Source organism: Temnothorax longispinosus, chromosome 2 (assembly GCF_030848805.1).
Source record: "Temnothorax longispinosus isolate EJ_2023e chromosome 2, Tlon_JGU_v1, whole genome shotgun sequence".
Lineage (NCBI taxonomy): Eukaryota > Metazoa > Arthropoda > Insecta > Hymenoptera > Formicidae > Temnothorax > Temnothorax longispinosus.
The window spans coordinates 14,150,847-14,178,356 of NC_092359.1; the positions used below are offsets into that span (position 1 = coordinate 14,150,847).

The 27,510-nt window shown below is 34.6% G+C and overlaps 1 protein-coding gene and 1 long non-coding RNA gene across 3 annotated transcripts in view; one reads left to right on the forward strand and one right to left on the reverse strand.

Annotated features, from left to right (window-relative positions):
- Positions 1-27,510, reverse strand: part of LOC139808078 (uncharacterized) — a 68,729-nt gene that overhangs the window by 32,319 nt on the left and 8,900 nt on the right. The window lies entirely within an intron of this gene.
- On the forward strand, positions 391-9,216 carry LOC139808075 (uncharacterized). Of its 2 annotated transcripts, none has more exons than XM_071769704.1 (5): positions 391-1,767; positions 2,042-2,340; positions 2,425-2,493; positions 5,175-5,267; positions 8,645-9,216. In XM_071769704.1, the coding sequence occupies exons 1-5, from the start codon at positions 1,167-1,169 to the stop codon at positions 8,693-8,695; spliced, it is 1,113 nt and encodes a 370-aa protein (XP_071625805.1). In that variant the 5' UTR covers positions 391-1,166; the 3' UTR covers positions 8,696-9,216. The 2 variants fall into 2 exon arrangements, with proteins under 2 accessions (XP_071625805.1, XP_071625804.1); XM_071769703.1 differs by having other exon boundaries at positions 393-1,767; positions 8,679-9,216.

Genomic DNA, 27,510 nt, shown 5'->3' on the forward strand with positions numbered 1-27,510 from the left:
TTTTTTTTTTCGAGGTAACAACATATACACTACTATGCGTGTACTTGGCGTCTTTCTTTACCTTTTTTTTAAAATTGATTATACGTTTGTCTTTATTTTATTTTACCTTGTTAAAATCAACCTTGAGCTCTGTTACAACCAACCCTAGGGGTAGGGACAATCGTAACAAATCTCGATCTTCATAAAATTTAATTTTTCTACGTAATTATAAAATGTAGATAAATTTTATCCATATCATAATGTAAATAAAGCATATATTTACCTTATAAAAGAGAAAAAGTTTATATATAAACAAGTAAATCGAAGATATCAACTCAAATGAGCAAAATGTTACGTTTAGCTTTGGTCTTCTCTAAGTGCTTGGGCGGGGAAAGAGCCTCTTTTCTTGCACGCCTCAAACAAATTCTAATAAACCAAACTTAATTTCAAATTAGAAAGACGATTGGGTTAGATTAGAATTTTTTGCAGTAGAAATAAATGCTCATTTTGTTCATTTATGTACGTAATTTATGCAAATAACATAGAACTTGTAATGATCTGCAGATGATACGTAAATTATAGCATTTAAAATACGTTTGTATGGTTTATTTTATTTGCTAATAACTTTTTAATACAGCGATGGCTAATCTTTTAGTTCCAACCACATCTTTGATAATATATGTGTAATGGTCATTTAAATCGGTGCGGTTGTCATAACTATGTAGTTTTATCAATAATACTATTAATAGTAACAACAATAATGAAGATAACGATTGCATGGAATCAATTACGAGCAATCGTTGCTCGCAATTACATGGTTGCGTGTGTTTCAGCTATCTGATTGTTATATATATGTATCACGGCACAATAGTTACAAAATGTTATCGCTATTACATAAAAAAGGACATTTTAAAAGAGCTAATTGTAATTCAACAAATAAAGAAACAATTTAATGCTCGCATGTTTCTCTTTTTCGGTCAGCTTCGAATCGTGAAAGAGAAACATTGTGAGAAATTTCGCAGTGTTTTAGCACTATCTCTAAGATCTACACGCAATAGAGACAAATTACTGTTATTAGCCCCGTTTGAAGTAATAAACAGATTTATCTGCGCTTTATCGCCAGCATGAGTGAAACATAGCGATATGTTAGCAATGATCATAGCAACTAAGTCAGTTCTTGTGAAATCATGCTGGAAAATTGTCGATGGTTGCTGTACATATCGCGCTTTTGTGGCTGTCATCCACACACGATCGATGAATTATCGATATTCAAAAATTTTCACCCACTGGCAGTGTACTCACTGATCGCGTGCGGCATGTATTGCGCTGGAGCATATTATACATTTAACACTTATTTAATTAAGTGTGAGACTAATGTGGGATGTGTTCTGGAACAATTGTATCAATACAGCCGGTCTTCCTATATGATTCTAACGGCATTGTTGTCGTGTCTGCGACATATGGAATTTGAACGTACTATATCCACAACTCGTAAATTCGATAATTTAATACAACATTATCATTGGTGCACTGATGACAAACGAAAAAATCACTACATGCAATGGCTGATTATGATATTAATCTTCGGCGTTTGGTTCACACCTATCTTACTAATGATAATATTTAGTGCTAGAAACAAAACTTTAACCAAAACAGTTTTGTTTGCATTTATGATAAAATGCGTAACACGAATATCGTTCTCCATGGAAATCGCAAAATTTTACTTCTTATACGATGCATTGCGTCGCAGATTTCATCGTCTCAACAGACTGTGTCATGAATTGATTGGTATTATTGTTAATTGATCAATTCGAAACCGTTGAATAAATCGAATCAAGTTAACTTAATCAATGACGATTCTCAAATGCTAATATTAACAACTTATATTAAAATTGATGAATGTTTCTAAATATCTAAATTAATATCTAAAAATAAAATACTTTTTATCTATATATATTTATATATACATATAATATATTAGGCATATTTATCACGCGCACACGCGTGTATGTTTATGGTATATAATAAATGATCTTAATAAAAGTTTGTTTTATATACATAGGGATGACTGTTGGCATCAATATCAGATTATTTGCCGACGGACTTGCCATCATGAATCTCCAGCGGTTACATCGTTATCTTCACGATGCAACAAATTGTCTCACTTCTTATTACAACCCACAGTTGCTCACTTGGATCACATGTATGTTAATAGAGATTACAACTAATGTCTTCGGCATTGTTTTTAGTGGAAAATATATTCCACTTAACAACATGCTGCTATTTTATATCCCGTATGTGATATTTGTATCACTTCAAATTATTGCTATAAGTCGCATCTGTTATTTGACATGCAATCAGGTATTAGTATACATATTGCAAATATAATGCTGATAAGCAAAATTGGTGTAATAATCTTTTTAATGCTGCGTACAATTGTTATAGGCGAACGCATTGGCGAGTATAATATTCTCGGCAGAAACTTCCACATTCAAACATAGTAACTTTTCGACTGTGAGTAAAATTAACACTACTAAAATACATATGTTGTGCATGTGCGCGCGTGCGCGCATACGTGCGTATTGTGACAACGAGATATATTTAATTATGTTATCTTGAAAAATCGATTTTTCGAAAATTAATTTTACCATTATTTGTCGTTCTCCAGACAATAGGTACAACCTTTGTGTAAAACATTTGTGTTATGACGCGTACTTTCAGAGATAATAGCTTAATTGTAACATTATTTTAAAAGTATATTTTATTTGGTGCTCGTGACGCTTGTGAGCATCATCCGTCCTTGTTCAACATTTGTTAAACAACAAAAATGAAATAATTTTAAGAGTGTTGCTAGCGCTAAATGGAACGTATCCCAAATAGTTTAAACGCTCCACTCCGCATACAGGGTGGGGCATTTAAAGCGTTACAAGCGGTTATCTCTGAAAGTATGCATCTTACCAAAAATATCTTACAAGAGGACCTTCAAGCTAACGGATTTTTGTTTTTTTTTGTACTTACTGTACTTGAGGGTCATCACCCGGACATCAATTTCCCAAAGTATTAAGGCGCGCTTTTCAGAAAAACTCGAGAAAATCGACTTTGAAGAATTCCGAGCGCGTTATATGTACCTACATAGAATTTTAACTTTAATGTAAAATTTATCAAATTATATTTAATCATGGTTTTCAATAAAAAACTTACATCTTCTTATTTTGAATTGCCACTCGCTTGAAACATCGTACTTTATATTCAAGTAATTTTGAAATCGAATACTTATAATAAATTAAAATTTTGGTACAAAAATGAAAACGTCAGGTAGGAAATAAAATACTTTTATATTTTTGAAAATTACGAGAAAATACAGCGCAAAAATGATATTAATAAAAATATTGTTTAATTTTTAATTATTAAACAATATTTTTATTAATATTATTTTTGCGCTGTATTTTCTCGTAATTTTCAAAAATATAAAAGTATTTTATTTCCTACTTGACGTTTTTCATTTTTGTATCAAAATTTTAATTTATCATAAGTATAAAATATATTGTATACAGTCGTTGTACTGTAAAACGACTGTATACAATATGTTTTATACTATATATTTCATATCATATAATTCACTTTTAAAAATTAAACAATATTTTTATTAATATCATTTTTGCGCTGTATTTTCTCGTAATTTTCAAAAATATAAAAGTATTTTATTTCCTACCTGACGTTTTCATTTTTGTACCAAAATTTTAATTTATTATAAGTATTCGATTTCAAAATTACTTGAATATAAAGTACGATGTTTCAAGCGAGTGGCAATTCAAAATAAGAAGATGTAAGTTTTTTATTGAAAACCATGATTAAATATGATTTGATAAATTTTACATTAAAGTTAAAATTCTATGTAGGTACATATAACGCGCTCGGAATTCTTCAAAGTCGATTTTCTCGAGTTTTTCTGAAAAGCGCGCCTTAATACTTTGGGAAATTGATGTCCGGGTGATGACCCTCAAGTACAGTAAGTACAAAAAAAAAACAAAAATTCGTTAGCCTGAAGGTCCCCTTGTTAGATTATAGTTGAAGGACACATAACATAATAACATTCGTTTAATCTTGGGTGTAGGTATCAAAATCATGTACAGATCACTTTTAATTTTTTAAATGGAAATCCCCATGTTTTTTTATATCATATTTTTCTATTAATTAATTTAAACAACTTTTGTGTAAAACATTTTTTTATTTGACTAATATTTTTTGTGAGATTTAAGGAAAATTTGGTAACTTTTTCAATACTTAACTTATCTGATCAATAATTGTTGTCGGAGGGAAAAGTGATATAGGACTTTCTGACTTGATTTGGTATTAAGAATATGCTGTAATAGCTTCACTATTTTTGTAAACACTTGTGTATACAAAAGCTTCAAAGAGATTTTAATCATAACGATCTGAGTGGCTATTACATAAAACTTTCGTGTTATAAAAGAGAACTAGTCATAAGCGATAAAGATAGCGTAATGGAACAAATAGGACTCTTTGAAATTTAATTTAAAATTCGAATTGATTTTATTTATAAAAATTTGTTAATAAGACGTTAAACATATGGTATAAATAAATCTCGCCTTCTCCTTCATCATACAGTAAAAGAAGAACTAGATTCCATTTTAAAAAACAAAGATAATCTTGTAATCTCCAAGGTTCTTCTACCTATCGATTTTTTTGCGATGGTTTGACGATCCCTTTGAACTCCTTCAACACTTATGTGTTCAATTTTATTAACTCAAATTCATTTCCAAGATATTTTGATTTATAGATTAAAATGGGCCAATTTGTATATATACATGGTACTGCTATAATCAATCTTGTATGCACAGACATGCATTAAACAATTCGAAATTACTTTTCCGTCACGGCTTTTCCGTAAAATTTTATTGAACATTATTACGAATAGGTATCTTTTAATATTAAATGTATAAAGCATTTTGAAGAAATAGTTTCAAATCTTTATTAAAATATAAACCTTAAAATGGAATAAAGATCAATTCTTATTTATTTTAATTCGTAAAGTTTAAAATTTGCAAAAGCTTAACTTTACTCATTTTTTTATTAACTTATTTTTAATAGCTACATAAAAATGATTGACATTTTTATATTTTAATTATAAAAAAGTTACAAAGACAATATTTTGCGATGTTCTTTACTTTTAGGAAACAACCGAATTGGGAGTATTTCTATGGGCGCATCCGTTGCGCATCAGAGTTTGTGGCTTGTTTAATTTGGATAACCAATTTACACTTTCGGTAATTAATATTCTCATTTGTTTTTATCATGTTTTTTAGATTTATATAAATATTAAAATTACTATAAATACTGATATTTTCTGTTAGTTTTTGCGAAAAATCGAAAAATCATGTATTTTGACTATATATTTTACTACGCACAATTAGATGTAACAGAAAATTTAATTTTTAATTATCCAAACATTTCAAAAGCAAAAAGAGGACACGGTTGACTAATTATTTATTGATTTTGATCTGCTTGCATATCGTGAATATATACCTCGAAAAACTTGTAAATTATAAGTTGTACGAAAAATTGTTGTATACAAAATTTGCATGACTCTGAAGGGGTCATTACATATAGTGTATAGGGGAAACCGAGGCTGGTTGTCACATTTTTCAAATACTGATATAAAAATTAGAAATTTGCACTTGGCTTCCTTATAGAGGAAGTGACGTCTTAAGATGCTAATACAGCCCTCTGATTGGCTGATGACGCAACTGATTGGCAATTATGAATACCGGCCTTAAAGAATTATATAAAATAGAAATAGAGAAGACTGAAGAATATAACAAAATTAAAAATAGATCGATATCTTAAAATTTACAGAAGTTAAAGCTATTACAGACATTTTTCTAAAAATTTTGATCGCGTATAAAGCTGAGTCTAATCAACCAAATCTTAAAGAATTATATATGAAATAGGGGTAGAAAAGACTGAAAAATATAATAAAATTAGAAATAGATCAATATCTCTAAATTTGCGGAAATTAAAGCATAAACAAACATTTCTAAAAAAATTCAAAATTTTATTAAAAAAGAACTTGATTATTAGCAATTTTTATTAATTTTATTATATTCTTCAGTTCTTTCTACCCCTATTTCATATATAATTCGTTAAGATTTGGTTGATTAGTTCTGGACTTATAGAAATTTCGGTAAATTTGGCACATACACACACACACATACATACATACAGACATTTTTTAAAATTGCAATTTTTCGACGTTTTAGAACATTCTGAACACATTCAGAAAAACAAAAAAATTTTTCTTTTTAACGAAAAAAATCTTATAGCAATATTTTATAATATCGTGTACTACTTTATAATGTGTGTGTGTAGCTACATTCTTTAGTATAAGAAAAAAAATATTAGACTTACATACATTATATTTATACACAAAAAAGTTATCTAATTCTAAGCAAAATCGTGCAAATGTAACAACTTACCGCATACCCAGGGTTGGTTGTCACATGTTTCTGGATTGGGTGTCACGTATCTTAAATATAGAGAAAACATACGACAAATAGCTTCTGTTTTAATATTTTAATAAAGTTAGTGAGTTTTTTGTAGATTTAACTTAATAATATATTGCAGCAAGAATTAAACGAAATATTATAAATTAGGTGCTCGAATTGGTTCTCGGGTTAACATTTTTAATACAATGACTGTTAATCAATGATAATCTATTAGTCAATAACGAAACAGCACTCCAAATTGTTTCTGAATTAAGTCTATTGCACGTACGTTTTGAGAATTTGATCTTTCATATTCTCTACCGTTGTGGGTGGCTCACGATACACTGTATCTTTCAATGTACCTTACAAGAAATAATTTAATGGCGTTAGATCTGGTGAACGAAGTGGTCATAAAAATTCTCCATCACGACCTATCTATCGATTTGGAAATTGTCTATGCAACGCTTCTCTTGACTCTCGTGCGTAATGTGCAGGGCAACCATCATGCATGTACCACATTTTTAAACAAATATTTAGTGGTACATTCTCCAATAACGTTGGTATAAGCAGATCTCCGTTAAAAAATTGCGTATTTTTTTCTCGTTAATTGTTCATCAATAAAGTATGGTTAAATTATTTGATTGCCGAGTATGGCCACACCACATGTTAATGCTCCGTCGTCGTTAGTGATCAATTTCTCCAGTGAGAGTGGTTAGTTCTTTAATGCCTAATAGTGCATGTTTGCAGTCGATAAACGTACCTTCATCCGTAAATAAAATGTTAAAAAACGATCATTATTTTGCATTTGATGCAAAAACTACTAGCAAAATCGAACACGGTTTTCAAAATCTGTTCCATGCATCTTGGTGAAGTGATAGATGATACGGATGAAATTTGTGAGCGTGAAGAATTCGGAGTATGGGATGTCACGAGCTGGGCTCGGCGTCAGATGAGCCAAATTCGCACATTTTCCTTTCGTGTGTGGTAAAAAAAGTTCGAGTCCGGGTCGCAAATCAAGCTCGCCGAGCCGGACTTGCGAGCCAAACTCGTACGTGTATAGACCCCCTAATAGTAGCACAAAAAATATAATATTTTAATTAAAAAAATAAAGTTGACCTTAAAATTTTTTAACTGCCTCCACTTATAAAAAAAATGTATACATTATATAATAACCCCCCCGAGGTCATGCAACTTTTGTGAATAATAATTTTTCGTACAACTTATAATTTACAAATTTTTGAGCTGTGCAAGTGCACCATGTGTCCTACCCTGTATATTGAAAATAAATTGATCCGTGTTCAAGTATTTCATTTGATGTGCTCTATAAATGGTACTTTTTACTGTTTAAAATTTTAAGCGATCGATTATTATAAATTTTAAAGAAGGAGACGCACTAGCAAGCAACGCCATATAGTGCACTTGGTCAGTGCCAAATGTTTATTTTTATTAAATAATATATATTTATATATTAAATAGTTAAGAAAGAAATAAAAATAACAAAAAGATTAATAGTGTATTGATCCTGCATCCTCGCTACTCTTACGCTCACCAAGTGCGTTATACAACAGTTTACTAGCATTTTTCTTTAAGACTTATAAACTACACTACCGATCACTTAAAATGTCAAACATTAAAAAGTATTATTTATAAGACATATTGAACGAAACACTCGGACATATATCAACTTATTTTCGATCATCACGTGTAAGCGGATTAAAACTGAGATTAGTCTACCGCGTCCTTCTCTTGTCAATAAAGCAAACTAGTTTTCTTTTTCTGCGCACTGAATATATTGCTCAAGTGAGTTTATTTACTATTATGTAGTCTTCTTATTGTTAGTAATATTCATTATATTAAGTTTTTACATAAATTAAATTTGATTATAATCTCTAATATATTAGATTTATGTTTAAGATTATTTACGCTCTATTAAATCGCTTAAATTGATTATGAAAATATCATTATTTTAATTTCGAAAATCTGTTTTAATAACATTAATTTGCAAATAATTAATTTAGACAATTAAAAAAAATCTATTTTCGAAAATTCTTGTTACATCTAAATATTTCTAAATATTCAGATTTTTTTAAAGTCGATTAATCGTTACAGACACTATTTAGAAATTTTCATACATTTACTTAAAATTTTATTTTACATAGGTATTCGGCATAATACTAATGTATGTGGTTCTAGTTTCATCTGTTCTTTGAAGAGAATTTTAAGCAAACAAATATGTTTCGAAAAAGATTTAAAAATTAAAAAAATTTCCGTTTAATTTTAATAAAGTTTTTGAACTTTAAAATTGTAAAGTATTTTAAGATCTCCGTAGAGTTTGCTTATTACGGGTCGCTTGCTATTATTATTCTGCAGAGGAGTCCATAACATAACCCGTTGAACTTGAAGTGCTTGGTTTATATTGAAATGTGGTGTAATTAAAAATAGAAAAAAAAATTATTTAAAATATTACAATTGTACGCGTTACTTAACACTATTATGTACTTATGGACGATGATCCGTAATTGAGTTGGTGAGTGAGGGAAGAAGAAAGAGAGAAAAAAAGAAAGGGAAAGAATATTTTATAATTTTTGTAAATATTTCAAACTTCTGTAACATTAATGTCATACAAATAAATATCTAAATTAAATTTATGCTTCTTTTACGTATAGTTTATAAAATAGACTACCTTACCTTGATATGAGGATATTTAGCGATGGCGTATACCTTGCGTACCAAAAGTTACGGAACGGCCAATTATTTCAGAAAGTATTGGTTATTGGAAGAATATGTTTCAAATAAAAGTTGGAAGGTTCAAAAGGAGCCAATAGACGATCTTATTGGATTTTAGGCCCAAGGGCCATGCTGGGCCCAGGAGGGCCAAAGTTAAATTTTTTAAATTAAAACCTCTATTTTTTATTGTATTATTCTTTTCTACTTATGAATTTGAACAACTTTTGTCTAAAACATTTTTTTATTTGCCTTATACTTTTTGAGATATTCAAGAAAAACTTGGTAACTTTTTCAATATTTAGCTTACAATATTTGTTTATCGGAGGGAAAAGTGGTCAGTGTCAGAAAACTATGTTACAGTTTCCAAACTTCTTTTATTAATAACTTTTTAATAAATTTCTTGAAGGTCAAGGTCAACATTAAGGTCAGTCAGAAGTCATTTGGGGCGGGCTGTATAAAGAGAAATAGTTAACCTAACGTTTTTAAATTATATAAATTTTTACAAAAAATAGATCTAAAAATGGTCTTTATTTTGTACTTATATATAGAATAATTAACTCTCCAATACAGATCCGACTATTAAAAAAAAAAATAAATAAAGTATTAACCTGTTAATATATTGTACTTTAAGATGTGTGCAACAATGAACAATATTAAACAGAAAACAAAAAAATTTTAATTAGTTTAATATCTATGGCATATATATATGTATAATGTAGGCCATGTAGGGTGTAATTTATCCCCATGCGCCATTTTACATGTCAAATTCACACTTAGGGGAGATCGAGGCTCGTTGGCACTATTTTCACAATTTTGGCATTTAAATTTTTAAACAACTAATTATCATGATTAAATAGTACTAATATGATAGTCGGCCCCAGCACGGGATAGATGGATTAACGAGATTTCCACTGTCCTTATCTACTATCTAGCGAAACCACTGCCAAGGAAACGGGCTTGAAAAAATTAGCGGGGAAAGAAGACCCTGTTGAGCTTGACTCTAGTCTGGCACTGTAAGGAGACATGAGAGGTGTAGCATAAGTGGGAGATGGCAACATCGCCGGTGAAATACCACTACTTTCATCATTTCCTTACTTACTCGGTTAGGCGGAGCGCGTGCCCCGGCGGTCACGGTGTTCTAGAGCGTGTTTCCAAGCGTGTCAGAATGGCGTGAGGCCTCGCGGCCGATCGCCGTTAATACTCCCGCGTGATTTCTCTACATTTTCATGCTAGGAACGCCCCTGTATACTGTATATAGTTTCTTTGTAATAAGTGAAATACGAACATGCTTGATTGTAGCCCACTTGCCCCGATAGTAGGGTAAGTTGGCTATGCAACAAAAGTTCATGTTAAATTAATGAAAACGTAATAGAAACACAAAACGGGTAACAGATATGTACTTCTTGATAAAGGTTGTATCTTTTAAAGTTATTTTGTAATGATCAAATAGCAAAATGCTGTTGCAGAAAAACAATTGTAAACTATTTTAGATATAACTTTCTTCAATATAAAAATATTAATATAAATATATATCTAGCTTTTATCAGCATTGTAGGTAGCAAATCACATACTCACACAGATCTCACGCGCACGGAAACAACAAGTCAAGCTAAGCGTGCCTTGATATGAGCCAACATACCCCATCCCTATATACGTTTGTGAGATTTCAGTCATTTTATTACAATAAATTACTGTTGTTCGCCTCAAAATAACATGTCGTATAGTAACAGAAACGTTTCTTTTAACTAATGATACGTCACTTTGATTTTTACTTCTCAAGCTGAAGAACATTATTAATACGATATTTTGAAACGCTCGAAAATTTACTTAAATTGCCACTTTTTGAATCAGAGTTTTCTCTTTTTCTATTGTAATACTTGTTTGATTTAAATAAAACTTTGGGAAAAGTACCTATGTCATAAAAAATATATTTTGTGATAATTTTTCCATTGTTTATTTCGCTATAAATACATAAACGGAACGCATTGCCAACTTGCCTCTTGTGCCAACGAGCCCCGGTCTTTCCTACTAGAGAGTCAAAAAAGACAAAATTAATCGATATTTAAAAAGTTAATTACCCTTATGCATACTAAAACTATAAAAATGAAAATTATTATTCTTAGACTTATAGTTGTCATTGTTATTATTATCATTGTCATCATTGCATACTTTTATTTTCGTATTATAGTAATTCATTAAAGATTTTTATAATTAAGATAATTTTTCAAATTTATTGTTATTGTGAGAAGAAGAAACATAATGCCATGTAAAATAAGCTGCATAATATAATGAGTAAATCAAATAAGTACTCATCAACGCTTCTTTGTCTTGTTGCTTGCTTACAATTAGATAAACCTGCAGTTCTTTTAACTCCGAGCACTTCTTCGGAAGCACCCATGGAGGTAATGTTCAACTCTATGGTTTCGACATAAGAGCATCTGCAAGAGATATTGTTGACTTCGGGGTACTCGGAACATTCGTGTATGAGGCAAAATTAAAATGCGGCATAATTAAAAACAGAGAATATCAGGCAGGTTTCCGAAACAACAGATCAACAATAAATCAACTTCACACAGTAAGGCAAACCCTTAGGAAGTGCTGGGAATACAACATCGACGTATACCAACTCTTTGTTGACATCAGACAAGCGATAGCATAGACAGAGAAAAGCTATACACCATGATGCTGGATCTGGGAATTCCACCAAAGCTACTCAGGCTGACAAAAAAAACCACGAACTCATCACGCTGCGCGGTCAGAATTCAGGAAGAACTTGGGGCGGAATTCGCTTTCGACAAAGGACTGAAACAGGGAGACGGGCTGGCTCCTATGCTTTTTAATTTGGCACTAAAAGGAGTAGTGCGGGAAACCAGAAGTGGACGTTAATGGTGAGCTTTGCTACAGATCCAAGCAGCTGACAGCCTACGCGGACGATATAGACTGCCTCGCAAGATCCTTTTTGGAACTCCATGAAACCTTCAGAAGATTGGAGGAGGCAACGGAGAGAATTGGGCTATAGATAAATGAGGACAAAACCAAGATGATGATATGTCAAGAAGAGGAGGCGGACCAACTTAGAGCTAACTTTGGAAACTATACATTTGAAAATGTAGAGGAGTTCAAATATCTGAGTTCAATAATCACCTCAGATAATAACGAAACTAGATAGGTCCAGGCAAGAATCAAGGTGGAATCACGCAAAGGAGTGCAAACGCTTTGGATGCATTCAAAAGGAAAGTCCTGAGAGAATCTACGGCCCGACACAGGAAGATGGCATGTATAGAGAATCAGATATATGTATAACTACGAACTGTACCAGCTATATGGGGCACCCAAACTAGTCTAAGATCTGGCTACGAAAATTAAAAATGATAAGGTGCAGTCAAAATTTGTATATGAAAACCCTCCTTACTATTTGAAAAGCACGTAGCACTGCAGCCAGAAGTCGCTCCCGGGGAGAGAAGCATGGGCGGGCGGTCAAACGCGTTTATTTTTAATCAAAATAAAATCTTTAAGTGCAGTTCTGATATTTTGTGAAGTTGTAGTTTTTAACTGTAGAAATTACGGAAAATTATTGCCAGAAATCTAAGCCGGGGCTAAAACGTTGCCAGAAGTCGGTAAACTTGTAAAAAAATTGTTTAAATTTTAATGACAAGGTGCAGTTCTGGCGACTTTGTTTTTATATTATTTAAGGCTTAAAAAAATTAGACATTAATTGCCAGAAGTCAAAACGATGGCTAAGTATGTGAAAAATGATAATATTGTAAGAAGTCGGTAAAACGGAAAACGATTCTTTAAAATTTAAATAATAAGGTGCAGTTCTGGCAATTTGTTTCTTTTATTATTTATACTGTTAGTGAACTATATATATATGCAATTGCAGAAGGCTAAGTGAGGGAATATATTCTCTCTTTACAGGATAAAAATAGTATTTTTATTATTAACATTCACGACAATCTGACTGATCATCAATATCCTCGTCGCTGGTATAATCAATATCAAATTCATCATCTGGAACATAAATTAACATTTTTATAAAAACTATTGTACAATGAAAAGTATGTATCATATGTAATAATTAAATACTTTACCTTCAGATTCTTCGTAATTTATTATAACATCTTTGACTGTTGACGGTAATTGAGGCCCATCAAACCATTTAAAATCGTACATGGATTCATCTACCCAGCCACAATCAGTAGGTTCGAGATCCGTTGGTACTTTTAAGTGTGAATTTGACCAGATATTTGCTATGTATCTCGCCCTTTCAAATTGCTGTCGTAGTTTTGACTGAGACAAGGAGGCAAACTGGATGCGTCGAAATTTTTAAATGATTTTTTTTTAAAGAACTCATTAATATCTTTTATTTTATAATTTCTTAAGAACATCTCAAATCGAGCATTTTTTGATGTGATTCCGTATAAGTGACTGGTATTAATTTCTAGTACTTGAAAAACTTTGTTCTTGTTACACGATATGTTTCCTAAATCTGAGAAAGCTGTTGTGTATTTTTCCGATTGAGATAATATTTTAAAGGGGCGTTGCTTGTCTTTTCTGAAAAACGCTGGATTGAATGCGTGGAAGCCAGGTAAAGCTTTACATAACTTATCTCAAGTAAATTGTATAATTTATTTACATCAATTAGTCTCGTTCTCGATGATTATTTGTAGTAGGGAAGACCGGGGCTAAGCCGACACTATTTTTTCAAAGGCAATTTTTAATATTTAATTAAAATTTTTAGGCAAATTTAATGGTATATATTTAAAGAGTGTTTCTTCAGGTACAAAATTGATTCAGGAAGTTTTGCTGTACGTCGCTTTGTTTTGCCGCCAGGAAAGAAAAAGTGACGCGAAGACAAATTTTCAAATTGAAAAATGCCGGGGTAAACTCGACACTTTGCCTGATCGACACAATTTGATCTGGAACTTATTTTTTATTGTTTGAAACTAAATATACATTTGTTTATCGTGTATTTAGAAAGTACAAAAATTTGGAATTAAGTAAAACAATCATTGGAAATAATGAGAACAAAAATTGTTAAACATTCAATTATTTTCATCTAAACTCATGTCTGAAAAACAATTTATGCAAGTAAATTCGCGATTACACGTGCGCACACATTTGTTATGGACCATATGCTGCATTACAAGCATCGTTTATTATTGGGAACTAATAAAACAGCGTGTCGACTTAGCCCCTGTCGACTTAGCCCCGAACGTCGTTTTTTACTTTTGTTACTCCAAAAATATAAAAATTTTGAAAATATGCAAAAATTATTATCGGATTCGTATAAAGCATCGAATTTCCCATCAAAATTACTTACCGGTAGATTCGCAAGAGTAAAGCTCGATGAAAGAGTAGACATTTTCGAGAGATCAGAAAAATTACTTTTTACTATCAAAAACGCTTATGTCGCGTTAAAAATTACACTATGACTCAGAATGTTACCAAATTCCGTTGATAATACTGGCACATAAAGACGCATTTACAGTAGGAAAGGCAAGTTTCTACGATAGATTTAAATTGGCAAAAAGCCTAGTGTCAAGTTAGCCCCGTTGTCGGCTTAGCCCCGGTCTCCCCTAGCGTCAGCTATGCTCAAAATTCACAACTTCAGAGTACTAAAATTTGAATATGGCGCTCTCCGCGCCTCCTGTGGGCGCTGTCTGCTTCTTTTCTTCATAAAATATTTTGTTGTGTTCAAGGGTTCGCACGTCAGAGGAAAATTGCTTAATAGTATTATTATTAAAGCAAAATCAGAAAAGGCGTTCTCGATCACGGTTTAAAAGAACGCAAAAGAGTCAGTGAAGAAACTGAGAAGAAATCACAAAAATCCAATCTTAGTTAGATAACCTTACTAATGTCCGCGGCCAGCTAGTAAAGGTTAGGGAGGTTTAAATCTCAATTATTCCACAGGAATATTGAGAGTCGGCGTCCATACGACAATGACACAAGGTATTTTTTGTGAATTGGCTCAATAAGAACCAACGTACGTTTCACAATGCACACAATAAGTGTTACCCCATTAACTCCTCTCTAGTTGTCTCCGGTTTTAGGTAATAAAAATGCTTATTCCATACGAGTAACGCACTCATAATAAAGGAATACAAAAGTGTTTATTCCATATAAGTAATGCACTCCTAATAAAGGAGGAATCACGGAACAAAAAGTTCGACACAAACTCTGCAAGCGTCAAAGTTTTTTCCATACGAAAAACAATGATGATAACATCTTAAGGTTGGTATGTATTTTTTCTTTGCTTTCAGAGCGAAATGATTCCAATAAGAAAAATAAGCATGAGGAAGTGCAGGTCCTGGTGAATTCTGTCACTGAGGCCACTGAAGTGGGGCTCAAACGGTAGCCTTAAAAAAAAAATCAGAAGTGACAAATAATTGTCACCAATGATAAAATCCTACAGATGTTGGGAAAAAATCTTAACGCTCCATCCAAAAAATTCTGTAAAGTTTCATACTGAAATACATAATCGATGGAAAACCTTACTTAAATAATATCCACATAGGGTAATGTTATATATGCTAACCCTCGAAAAATTAACCTAGAGATTGTTGCAACATTAACAAAAATATCTAGAAAAAGAGATGAACACTTCATGAAAACTCAATAATGCGCTGGATCAACTACTATCGCTCTTGGAGGAGCAGTATCGCTATTATTACAGGACTCGGAAGGAGTTTACCAAATAAAATATCTGGGTGATTCAGAAAAGCTGTTGTCTGATGTCTTCATAAACAGTCAACAGCCAAAAAATCGTTTATCACACCGAGCAATTAAAATAATCGATCAAAAAAGTCTGCCAAAACGATCGAAAAAGTCTGCGAAGGCTTAAAAGCTCAGAAGAAATCAGGTAAAAAACCTTTATACTGATCGCAAATTCAGGGAAACTAGAACAGACCGTTTGTCAATTTAGGCAAATGGACACGCTTCACAAGAAGCAACCATTTCGCTTCAAGCCAAGGACACAGTATCAGTCTTTGAGTCGAGACAACAGCCAATTATATATATATATATAATATATATATATAAAGGATAAAGAATTTTACTTTATATACCCCAAGGGGCCTTAAAGGGCGTTTTGAAGGGACGTACCCAACCCTAACCTCCAATTCATTCACTACCTTACTGTTTCCTCCTTTGGACCAACAGTTTAACGTCTCTTCCGAAAGATGGAGCCCAGTTTTCTCCGCATCTTGCACGGAGGGGCGCGGTTTTTTCGGAAAAAAACTTTTCCATGATTCATGGCTCTAGTGGACTCGAACCTGGTTCCTCAGATTACGAGTCTGGCGCTCTACCACTAGACCACACCGCCGCCCTATATATATATATATATATATATATATATATATATATATATATATGGTAGGATTGGCAGGCAGGCTTTATCATTCGCTGACAAATGGAAAAAAATAAGCCAGATAATTATATATTAAAGCCTATTATCGAATATGAGTTTCCGAGTAGCGAATATGAATTTAGTAAAATCTCTCGTCAATATCACTCTTCTGAACAGAGGAGTATCTCCAAACGAAAATAAAAAAGTTTAATCCATTTATTCTTTCTTTTGGTGTCAAAACCTGATAGTAATAAAATGTCTAAACAAAGTTATCGAGTCACCCTATTTTAAAATGGAGAATCTCGATCGGCAAAGAATCTAGTAACTCCCAGTTTATGGCTTTTTTGATCTCAAAAACGAGTATTTTCTAGTTAACGTTCATGAAAATAGTGGAAAATATCTGAGATTTATTTTTAAGTTTCAAATTTACTGAAACCAATCATGAATACCTTAAGAAGTCGAAGTTTTTTGGTCAACAATATATCTAGATAGTAATTTTTTTTTGCATTAGCAGAAGTTTCAAACTCTAAAAAAGGGAACGATAGAGTCATAACAGTTTTTTAGAAGAACTGGGATTTATTTTAAATAAAGAAAGAAGTTGCTTAACCCCGTCTCAAAGGTCCAAGTCTTTCGGCTTCATCTTTAATCCAGTTACATACACCATTGAATTATCACATAAAAAACTTAATTTGAAAGTTTACAGTTAGAGAATCATGTAAGATTCGAGATTTTGCGGTACTATTTGGAATATTTAATTCATGTTGTCCAGCAGTAACATATGGGTTTGTTGCACGGTAAGAGCTTAGATTCCTTGCATTAATGCGAGTGACGGAGATTACGAAGAGAATATAATTATAAAGTCTTAAGGAGTGGAAATCTGAATTGCTAGGAGATTAAAAATCAAATTAACTATTTAGAACTTTTAAGTGCCTTTTTTGGCGCTAAAAAAAGTTTTACGACTTCCATGATGACTCCAAGAGACAATACAACAGCAATAGCATATGTGAATAAAGCAAGGAGGGTTTAATTCCTAGTTACTTACAGAATTGGCACGAGAAATTTGGGAATGGTGTGAAATTAAAAGAATCTGGATATGTGTGCTGCATATACCTTTCAAAACAGAATGTCTATGCTGATGCAGCTTCTCGAATCACAAATATATATAGACAAGTAAGAGCTGTCTAATGAGGCGTCCAAAAGATGTTGAAAAGTTTGAATTTTTCACTATTGATTCTTTCACAACATAATCAAATATAAAAGTTGAAAAATGTCTTTTGTTCGAGGTGTTTAAATCCAGGTGTATTTAGAGTAGACGCTGTTATTGTTCAAAATATATACATTATATACATTTTCCATCTCCCCTTTTTTGCTCTTGTATTGCCGGCTTAAAAGAAATTCACTGCTGATGAAACTGACGGAATAATAGTTGGGCCAAACTGGCCCATTCAACCTTGGTCTCTTTTATTCAATTCATTGCTTAGGGGATCACTCATGTTTAATCCAAATGAAAAACTGTGAATATTTTCTTGCAGAGAAATTACACACCCATTAGCAAAAACACTCTCCCTAGTGACAGGACGACTGTCAGGGAAGCATTTTTGAAGAAAGGGCTTACCGCTGAAGCAACCGAGATCATGGCCGACTTTATAGTACGATCTATGATGAAGCAATACGAATGTCCGTTGAAACAAAATGATGGAGTTTTTTTTGTTTAAAAAAAAACAAAAAAAAAACAAAAAACGACATGTTTAGTACACGAACAAATTGATAGAGTTTCGTCCACAGCGATTTCATAATGCGCTAAATATGGGACATTAAACTCTGATAGAGCAGTTATAGCTCTCATTACATCAGGAAATATATCTGATGACAAATTAATATCACGTTTCATACGTGGCAAAAATAAATAAATAACTAAATAAATAAATAAATAAATTAATTAATAAAAAAAAAAGTTCTACTCGACAAAAATATGCTACCATGGAATACTGACTCGGTTGTTCACTACATCGAGACCTTGTCTGCTACAGAAGAACTAAAGATAAAAAATCTTGCTGAAAAAACGACAACGTTACTAATGCTAGTTACTGTATGAAGATTACAAACGCTAATTAACATTAATAATATATAAACGACTAAATTAAAAATCAAAAGAAAGATACCTGAAATTATTAAAACATCAAGACCTGGAACAAGTCAACCTAATTCATTATTACCATTTTTAGGTATAAAAGAAGTTTGTATAGCTAAAGCACTCTTAGAATATATTGAGTGTACAAAGGAGTTATGAGGTATACATAAAAGTTTACTTATTTCAACGGTGAAACCACACAAACCAGTTGGTGTTCAAACTTTGAGACATTGGATTAAATTTCTGTTGAAAAAGAGATTAACACAGAAGATTTCATTGTATACAGCATTAAGCATGTAGCTAAGGTCAATACAAGTTGCAAATAAAACATTTGCCGCGTCTATCTTGGAAGGTAGGCCAGTCATTAAAGACAATCAATTCACTTTAATTACAAAAGTTTTCAAATTTTGATGGAATATTGGGTGAGTTGAAATAACAATAAATCTCATTTTGCAACCATCCCCGAGGTCCGGAACATGTTAAATAATGCAAAAGAATGTTAATTTATTATAACTTTGCGAAAAAAAATTGCAAAAGTCCTGCAAACTTAAAGCAATGTCTATTGTAATATTTTCCACAATGTGTTAGATTTGCAACCTATTTCGAGACGCGCAACATTGAAATTTATTGTAAAATAACGTTTTTGTTTGTAAGTTGGAGGAAAAAATTGCAAAAGTGCTGCAAACCGATAGAATAACTTTTACAACTACCCCGAACAGCTGTACCAATTTGCAACCTTCTATGTTACACGCAACATATTTTTTTTAAATTAATGATGGAACAATTGTTTATTTGGTCGTAATTTTGCCAAAAAAATTGCAAAAGTTTTGCAAATTGGTTGCAAACGTTGAGATTATTTTTCGTCACAAGCTGTTAAGTTTGCAACCTCGGACAAGGTCCGCAACCTTGAAACATTAGCAACAATTATTATTTTGCACTTTTTACAAGCGTGAAAAAATTGCAAAAGTTTTGCAAATTTTACGGAGTGCTTCAAATGTCTTCTTTTATCCGAATATAAATTTGCAACCCTCTACTAGTTACGCAAATTATTGCAACTTATTAATGAATAATTTTGTGTTACAAAATTAATGCAAAAGTGTTGCAAATCCAGGAAAACAAATAAAAAATACATTTACACATGATGTCGAATTTGCAACCTTCTATCTGTCACGCAAAATATTCAAATCAAATATATTTTTCTTTACTTTTCGATGATTGTATTAATGTACTGAGTATTTATTGATGGAATGTGAGTTAAGGAGATCAAATACAATATTTTGACTCCGACGATTGTTACATTTGTAACGATGCACCCCCAAACATGCATCGTTCCGGCAGGAACACCACGCCGAGACCACCCCGCCGACCACCCGCGGGGATGAAGAACGGGCACGGTGTGCCCAGCGTATTTTAATCGTTCTCACATGTTAGGAAGTCCGCGAAGGGACTTAACGCGGCAACCGCTTCACCGCGCCGAGCGGTGCTGAAGACGGCCGAAGACCGCCGAACGCGATCACGGCGTCGGGGCGCCGCGATCCCCGATCATTCCGCCGCACCGGCCCGGCGCTCGCGATCGTCGTCGCTACCCCCACCACGCCGCGACGCCGCCGCGACGCCGCCGCGACGCGTATATAAGCCCGGCGTCGCTGGCACAGAGCGCGATTCCCGATCATCCGTCTTCCCGACAACACCGATCCTGAATTCCCGCACTAAGCCAGTCCGAACGTAAAGTAGAGCGCCTCCGGCATTCTCTGTCTTCGCCGAGTGTGTCTCGGCTAACGACCAGCTTTTCGCACCCATCTGAATCACCCGAAGCCGTCCGGATACGAAGGTAGAGCGCCTCCGGCATTCTCTGTCTTCACCGAGTGCGTCTCGGCGAAGGACCAGCTTCTCTTTATCCAAATCATCCGAAGCCTGTCCGGGCAAGACGGTAGAGCGCCTCCGGCATTCTCTGCTCTCGCCGAGTGTGTCTCGGCCGACGACCCGCTTCCGCCGCGTTAAGCCCCTTGCACAATGCCAGGCAACAGGCAATAGGAACAGGAAATAACCAAAAAATCGTTAATTACAACCTAAAAAATTCAAATGCTATGATTGGTTGGCAATAGGCAATAGGCACAGAATTTCCAACGTGACGGAAACTCTGTGTCTATTGCCTGTGTCACTGTTTATTCTGCATTTATACATGATTTCTGATTTCTATTCCCTGTTGCCTGGCATTGTGCAAGGGGCTTTACCCACGCTTCGCGATCCATATCGCCGCCGCGCTTCGCGCCATTTTTCCGCGCTCCGGGCCGAGCCGACCGGGAAACCGGCGCCGCCCGTGTCGATACCTACCACCACGCGATTCGACACGCGAATACGAAAGCAACGGCTCCGCCCCGCACATACCGCGGGTTGCCCCGCGCCGCCCGCGACCAAACCAACGTCGCCTTATACACACGCCCAACCGTCGGAAACCGCGCGGGCATACGCGAGCGAATCCCGCTAGCGCGGTACACACGCATTGACCCGTAGTAAATGTCGCGAGCATGATTGTCATTGTTAAGGTGCGATTTCATTGACGCTAGAAACCAGCGGCAGCGTCAAGAAAATGTAGTGGGGGAAGAAGTTCCATTGAATTTTGCGGTATGCTAAAAAGTTGAGACGGTCTGAACTTCTTCCCCCACTACATTTTCTTGACGCTGCCACTGGTTTCTAGCGTCAATGAAATCGCACCTTTATAGAATAAACTATTTTCTGTTAACCGAGACACGCCTTCATTTTGCTAACCTCGCCACCCGTCTGCTTCTCCGCACCTCCTTCGAACCCAGGCCAGCCGCGAGCTAGATCCGCGCTTCAAAGACAGGTTGTTTTACATTTAGAAAGTTTTGAAGAGTTAGGAAAATGATGATTTCTTCATTCAAAATACAATTACTTTACGATTTTTGCGGAATTTAAAAAGGGGACAAGACACTCGAGTTCCAAGTTTTCCCAAATGCAACAATCTGTAACTGAAAGTACTATGCAATTGTTTTATTGTAGTTAAAATAAAATTTCGAGCATAACATAAAAATCACTTCATTTTAATAAAAATCACTATAATTATGAGAGTCTCCGCCTCTTACTGCCAGAAGGTCCAGGATTGTCAGAAACGTTCCTCTCCACATTCTCAGGGAAAATTTTGTTTATAAGTATCGGTTCTTGAAATAGGATATCAGATGCTTGGCATATTCCTCGTCCAATAATGTGTCATTGTTCGTGCAATCGAGGTACGTGTCTAACGGCGCTCCGAATCTGTTACTTTGGGCACAAAACTGGTCCATTCGGGTTTCTAATTCTTCGTCATCGCTGTCCGATTCGACGTGATCGATTTCCTTGGCATTCGCAAGATTGTCTGTGACAAAAGAAGCAAATGTCAGAGCATTTTAACCCAGCTTTCCGACAGCCACATTGCTTTTCACAGCCTTTTTCGCACTTGCATGTGACGAATTTTAATAATTCTGCCGGTGCTGGTTCCTGCAATGTGAAGATGGGCATCAAGCCATTCGGTCCTTGCTTCCAGCCCCAAGATTCGGCTATTTTCTTCTTACCCATCCATTGTTGAACTTGATAGTATGTACGCAAGGAATGTTGCCGTCCGTGCCGCAGCTTTTGTTGGTGGCAAACAGGCAAGGTTAAATTTGCTTTTTGTTATTGAACGCCCAAAGCCATCGTACCATAATTTATTCAACGAATCGTTGCGTTGACCCCCGTACAAAGCGACTAAAACTTTCTCTCCCGCGTCGTCAATGACATCTGGATCGGCGTACGAATCTTTGAAGGAGTTTAAAGCTTCTTTCAAATCGTCAGTCTTTTTTAATAGTAACGTAATTTTAATTTTTTCCTGGTTGAATAATGCTGAAGTTGTGTCACAACCCGTGAAGGCATAGCAAAATAAAATGTGTTCCGCCAAAGTTGGATCTTGCAAACTTGTGGAAGAATACAAACATGTTGCAGACTTTCCTTTTCCAGGCTTCATAAAATAAACGTTATTCTGAGTTTCATTTGCAATCCCGGTTAAAATAATTAGTAAATCAATATCTTATACCAACGATAACAACTGATTCATAGTCCGAGGCCATTTTCAAAGCTGTTGAGACGATGAGCGTATCCGCATCTTCTTCATGTTGTTTTACTGAATGCCCGGCGTTTTGGAACTTCTTTTTCAGCATGGTTATTAGACGCGCTTTATTTTTCTTATTGGAGAGAAATTTCTCTTGAGACATTGTTGCACTCATTGATTCCTCAAAAAGAATGTCTGCAGATGTAGTTTTCGTTGATCGTCGTAATCGTTCCGAAGTTTTTGTGCTTTTCTTTGCGATATCCTCTGAATACCCATCAAACACGATAACTGCATTTTTCCCATAATACTTTTGTACATACTTAACATACGTTTCAGAAATGAATGAAAATATCTCATTCTTTCTCCAAACAACTTTGTGCAGCAAAAACCCGCCATCAATCACATAGCAGACATCTCCTGAAGTTACTGTATCCTCTATCGGTTGAAACAAAGCGTACATAGCTGATTTTTTGCTTTTGCGCAAGCCAACTTCATCAAAGAGAGATAATGGGTAAGGAGCAAGTTCGTATTCGAAATATTTTTTCAGTTGATCTTGTGATTCTTTGGTAAAAGAAATGCGTTGATACAGTAAAGCCGGATCGATTGGAATAACAGTATCAGCAATCTTCACGGACGATGTCATTGCCGACAAAGGAAGCACCCTTTTTTTTTCGAGAAAAAGAAATTTCACCGAAATTTTGCTTAACTATCGCCTTCATTCCATCCAGCCCAATTTTTTGAGAGTTGTGACAATTGATATTAATGCCGCCAACAATCCCGGTACTCAATGAAACAATGCTGTCCAATCCATCCACTGGAAAAGGTGGATGCTCTGATAACCATTTTAGAAGTTTTTCAACATCATCGTTGTCTCTCGTCTGTCTAGTTGGTTTCGCATCGACATGTTGTTCCGTACTTGATGATAATACATCTGTAAATTCTTCTATCGCCTCCGATACCCTCTGCATGATGGGCATGCCCAAAATCCATTTCGATAAAACACTGTCGGTTAGTCCTTGGCCCCGCGTTAATCCACCAGTGCTCTTCATGGACCTCATCAATGTTTGTTCAATGGTCATGTCGCTCCAGATTCCCGACCAAAATTTATCTGATCGCCTAATGGTGAAAAAGCCTTTTCGTACAAAATTACTGTACTCACGAAAATTCATATTTGATTGAAGTTGACGCATATCTTGTAAGTACAGTTGGCTTGACAAGGCGTAGTTGAAATGCCCAGTAGCGTGAAAAAATGGTAATATTTGTTCGATTGTTGACAAATGCAACTCCCAATTCCCTGTTCGCTCTGCCTCTATGAATTGTTTTGCTATCGTGACCATACGGAAATATTGAATCCACAATTTAGCAGTGGGGCCGTTCAGTTCTAATTTCTCCAGGTGGATTTGAACTCGTGTCGATATTGTTGTGAATGGTTCTTGCTGCAGTTTCAATTCACAATTTCCGTCGTCAAAATTTTCTAAAACGTCTTCTATTTCGATCCTCTCTTCCTCGGTGAACTCGACCATTCCCAAGATAATGCGACCTAAGGCTAAATGTGTCAATGTATGTAAATTCTTCTCGGATGGCCCTCGCATACGCATGGCCAGTCATTATTTTGTCTACAGATATTGGAGCGTAAATGAAAGACAACAGTTCTTTCAAACCGCTACCAGACATTATGTATCCAATCGAGCCCAAAAAAGACATCAACATGTGGAATCCTCCAAGTCTTACGATTACCGATTTCAGTAAAGAATCCGAACTGGATGAGACGATTTCACGAGCTTTCTGATACAGCGGTTGGTCGAAAGTTATAATGCATGTTTGTTGCCCCGCCTTTCTGCATTTTTTGGCTGCAGTGAGCAAGGTTGTATATACAGTATTGTAATCACTTATTGGAGGAGCATTAATGAATGGCAACGCAATTATGTCAGATATTAAATATTGTTTCGATGCTGTCATCTCTTCCATGAAGCCATTCCATCCGCACAATCGAGGAAAGTCATTCATTTTACCATACATCCATAAAATATCTGATGCTCTTGGAATAATGGGATAGCTGTTTTCTATTTGTTTAACTTTAATTGTACGAAGTCCAGTTGCGGTAGTCTGTTTCTCAAAAGTTTGTATGGGAATCTGCCCGAAATTCCCAAGTACGGTTGTAGAAGGAACATCTGTTACCCGGAATATACCGCGTGAAGTTGTATATTTGACTTTGGGTGTAACGCACTGAATTATTCCCATTGAGTGAAATGTATTTAATCCATCAAGTGTACATACATTGACATCGACATTGTCAGCAACAAATTGAAGAAAACCTGATTTTATGTCCATGTCGGGATGTAATACTGCCGATAATTGGAAGGTATCAACCTCGGTGTATGAAGCACAACAGCCTAATGCTGATAAAACATTGATCAGATTTTTAGAGCCATATCTGGAATGGAGGAAAGCTGCAAGCCCAACTTGTAAACAAGACAAAAATGACCGTGGTCTTGTCGCTGCTATTATTGAGTGTGCAATAGCCGTACATTGCCTTTGATATTTATCCCTGGATTTACGCCTGTGTTTAAGAATGATTTTCTTCAGGAAAATTTTGAGCGTTTCTGGAACATCGTCTTCTGCAGTGTCTAAGAATTTTTCAGGATTTGGATAGTTATCTGTATCATAAATTTTGGTCCTTATGTCTTCAGAAATTATGGCAGCTGCTATTCAAACTATTCTCAATCTTTCGGCTGCTTCGTCATGTTTTTTATCCTGATACCATGAATCTAGAAAAACTTGATGATTACGGAAACAAATAATTGGAGTACGTCCTACTAAACTAGTGATGACGATGTCTTCCCCATACTTTTCGGTTAATTTTTTCTTTATTGTTCCATCGCTGGGGGGGTTTTCGACGACACTGCTTAATTCCCGCAAAGAAAATTGACATTGATCTTTGTTTTTCTCTAAATACTCGTAGATACGATCCATAGCCGAAGATACATCTGGCTCAAGTGGTCGGCCCGTTTTGTTAGTGGAAGATCTCGTAGGCAAGCAAAATTTAGAGTAACATGGTCGATGATATTGAGCTCCCACTGTATATAAATCTATCTCCTCGATTCGCGACAGCACCTGAAGCAATATTGTGAACATTTGTGGACAAAAGTGGAAGATTCGATTGTACAGTGAGAAAGTTTTCTGATATTAATTTATATCTTCAGTATGCGTATGTTTCATATTTATTACGTAAGACTTATAGGCCAGTAAAATTAGGTTTGAAAATGGCAAAACGGATTGACAAGCCAATTTTTTGAGAGTGAGTAGAGGGTCATAGATGTCCAAATTCACAAAGTTCCAACAAAATTTCCCTGTGCATCGGCGGCCATCTTGAAAATAAGGGTAAATATTTAAAGTTTGAATATCTCGGCTTTTATTGGTCGCATTTTGTTCTTTTTTTTTAGTTTTGTAGGGAAAAATATTTGCTACAACTTTTGTTGGAAAAAATTTTTAATAGCTGTCAAGGAAAAAAAGTTACATCCAAAAAAAGGCCGTCAATTAGGGGTTAAACAATTTTATTGACACTTATATCGCCCCCTGTTAGTTTGATCAAAAAAATGTTCCAATAAAACTTTTGTAGAGGATTCAATTCTCTACAATTTTCGTATATATTTTTTTACGGTGGCTCAAAAAACACTAGAGATAGAGAGCGCCAAAGTTGAGTGTATCTAGTAAATGCTCTTTTTCGTGAGGAAAATTCGCGGTTTTATTGTGAATTGTTGTATATTATAAAACTCTTTTCCGCACCACCACTGAGGTAGAGTTTCAGGCGCATTTTTTTTTACGTGGTATCTCTAGTAGATATAATCCACGGGTCCGAGAAAGTGCCTTTCGTTCTATTGTAATATTGTAAAAAAAATTTATGCAATTCTTTGCTTTTTTGTCGCTGGGCATGGCATATTTCGGTAATTATGCAGTTTAGGGGAAGCATCTCCGATGACCTTGACCTTGACATATGTTGTCAAGGTCACCCTCCTGAGTGACCTTCAGAAGGTTTTAGCCGTCGCTCGTTTTTTATTAAAAAGTTATAAACAAAAAAAGTTTCGAAAATATAGCAGTTATTTTAAGTACTGAGAGGCATAAACGACTAATATTACGTTTTTCTTTAAAGCAGAGAATACTTTATTTCGCGAGAAAGTCGCTGCTTTACCAAAACACAACATTTAAAGCAGTAAATTGTTGATAAATTGAAGTCTTTTTGTTAAAGCAGAGAATACTTTATTTAGCGAAAAAGTCGCTGCTTTACCAAAACACAACATTTAAACCAGTAAATTGTTGATAAATTGAAGTCTTTTTGTTAAAGCAGAGAATACTTTATTTTGCGAAAAAGTCGCTGCTTTACCAAAACACAACATTTAAAGCAGTAAATCGTTTATCACTAACCTACATAGGTTAGTTGACGCGCTTTAAAAGTATTTAAGTGTTTAAAGCGCGTCAACTAACCTATATATGCACCTATATGTACTATATTTTCCAAACTTTTTTTGTTAATAACTTTTTAACGAATAGCGAGCGACGGCTAAAACCTTCTGAAGGTCACTTGGAGTCATGACCTTGACAACATATATCAAGGTCATTAAAATCGGTGAGGTCGCCAAACTTTTTTTTGTTAATAACTTTTTAATAAAAAACGAGCGACGGCTAAAACCTTCTGAAGGTCACTCAGGAGGGTGACCTTGACAACATATGTCAAGGTCAA

Coding starts and splice junctions, on each gene's coding strand:
- LOC139808075 (XM_071769703.1), top strand. CDS start 1,167: ATGCTGGAAAATTGTCGATGGTTGCTGTACATATCGCGCTTTTGTGGC. Junction 2,341..2,424: donor GTTATTTGACATGCAATCAG/GTATTAGTATAC, acceptor CAATTGTTATAG/GCGAACGCATTGGCGAGTAT. Junction 5,268..8,678: donor ATAACCAATTTACACTTTCG/GTAATTAATATT, acceptor ATGTGGTTCTAG/TTTCATCTGTTCTTTGAAGA.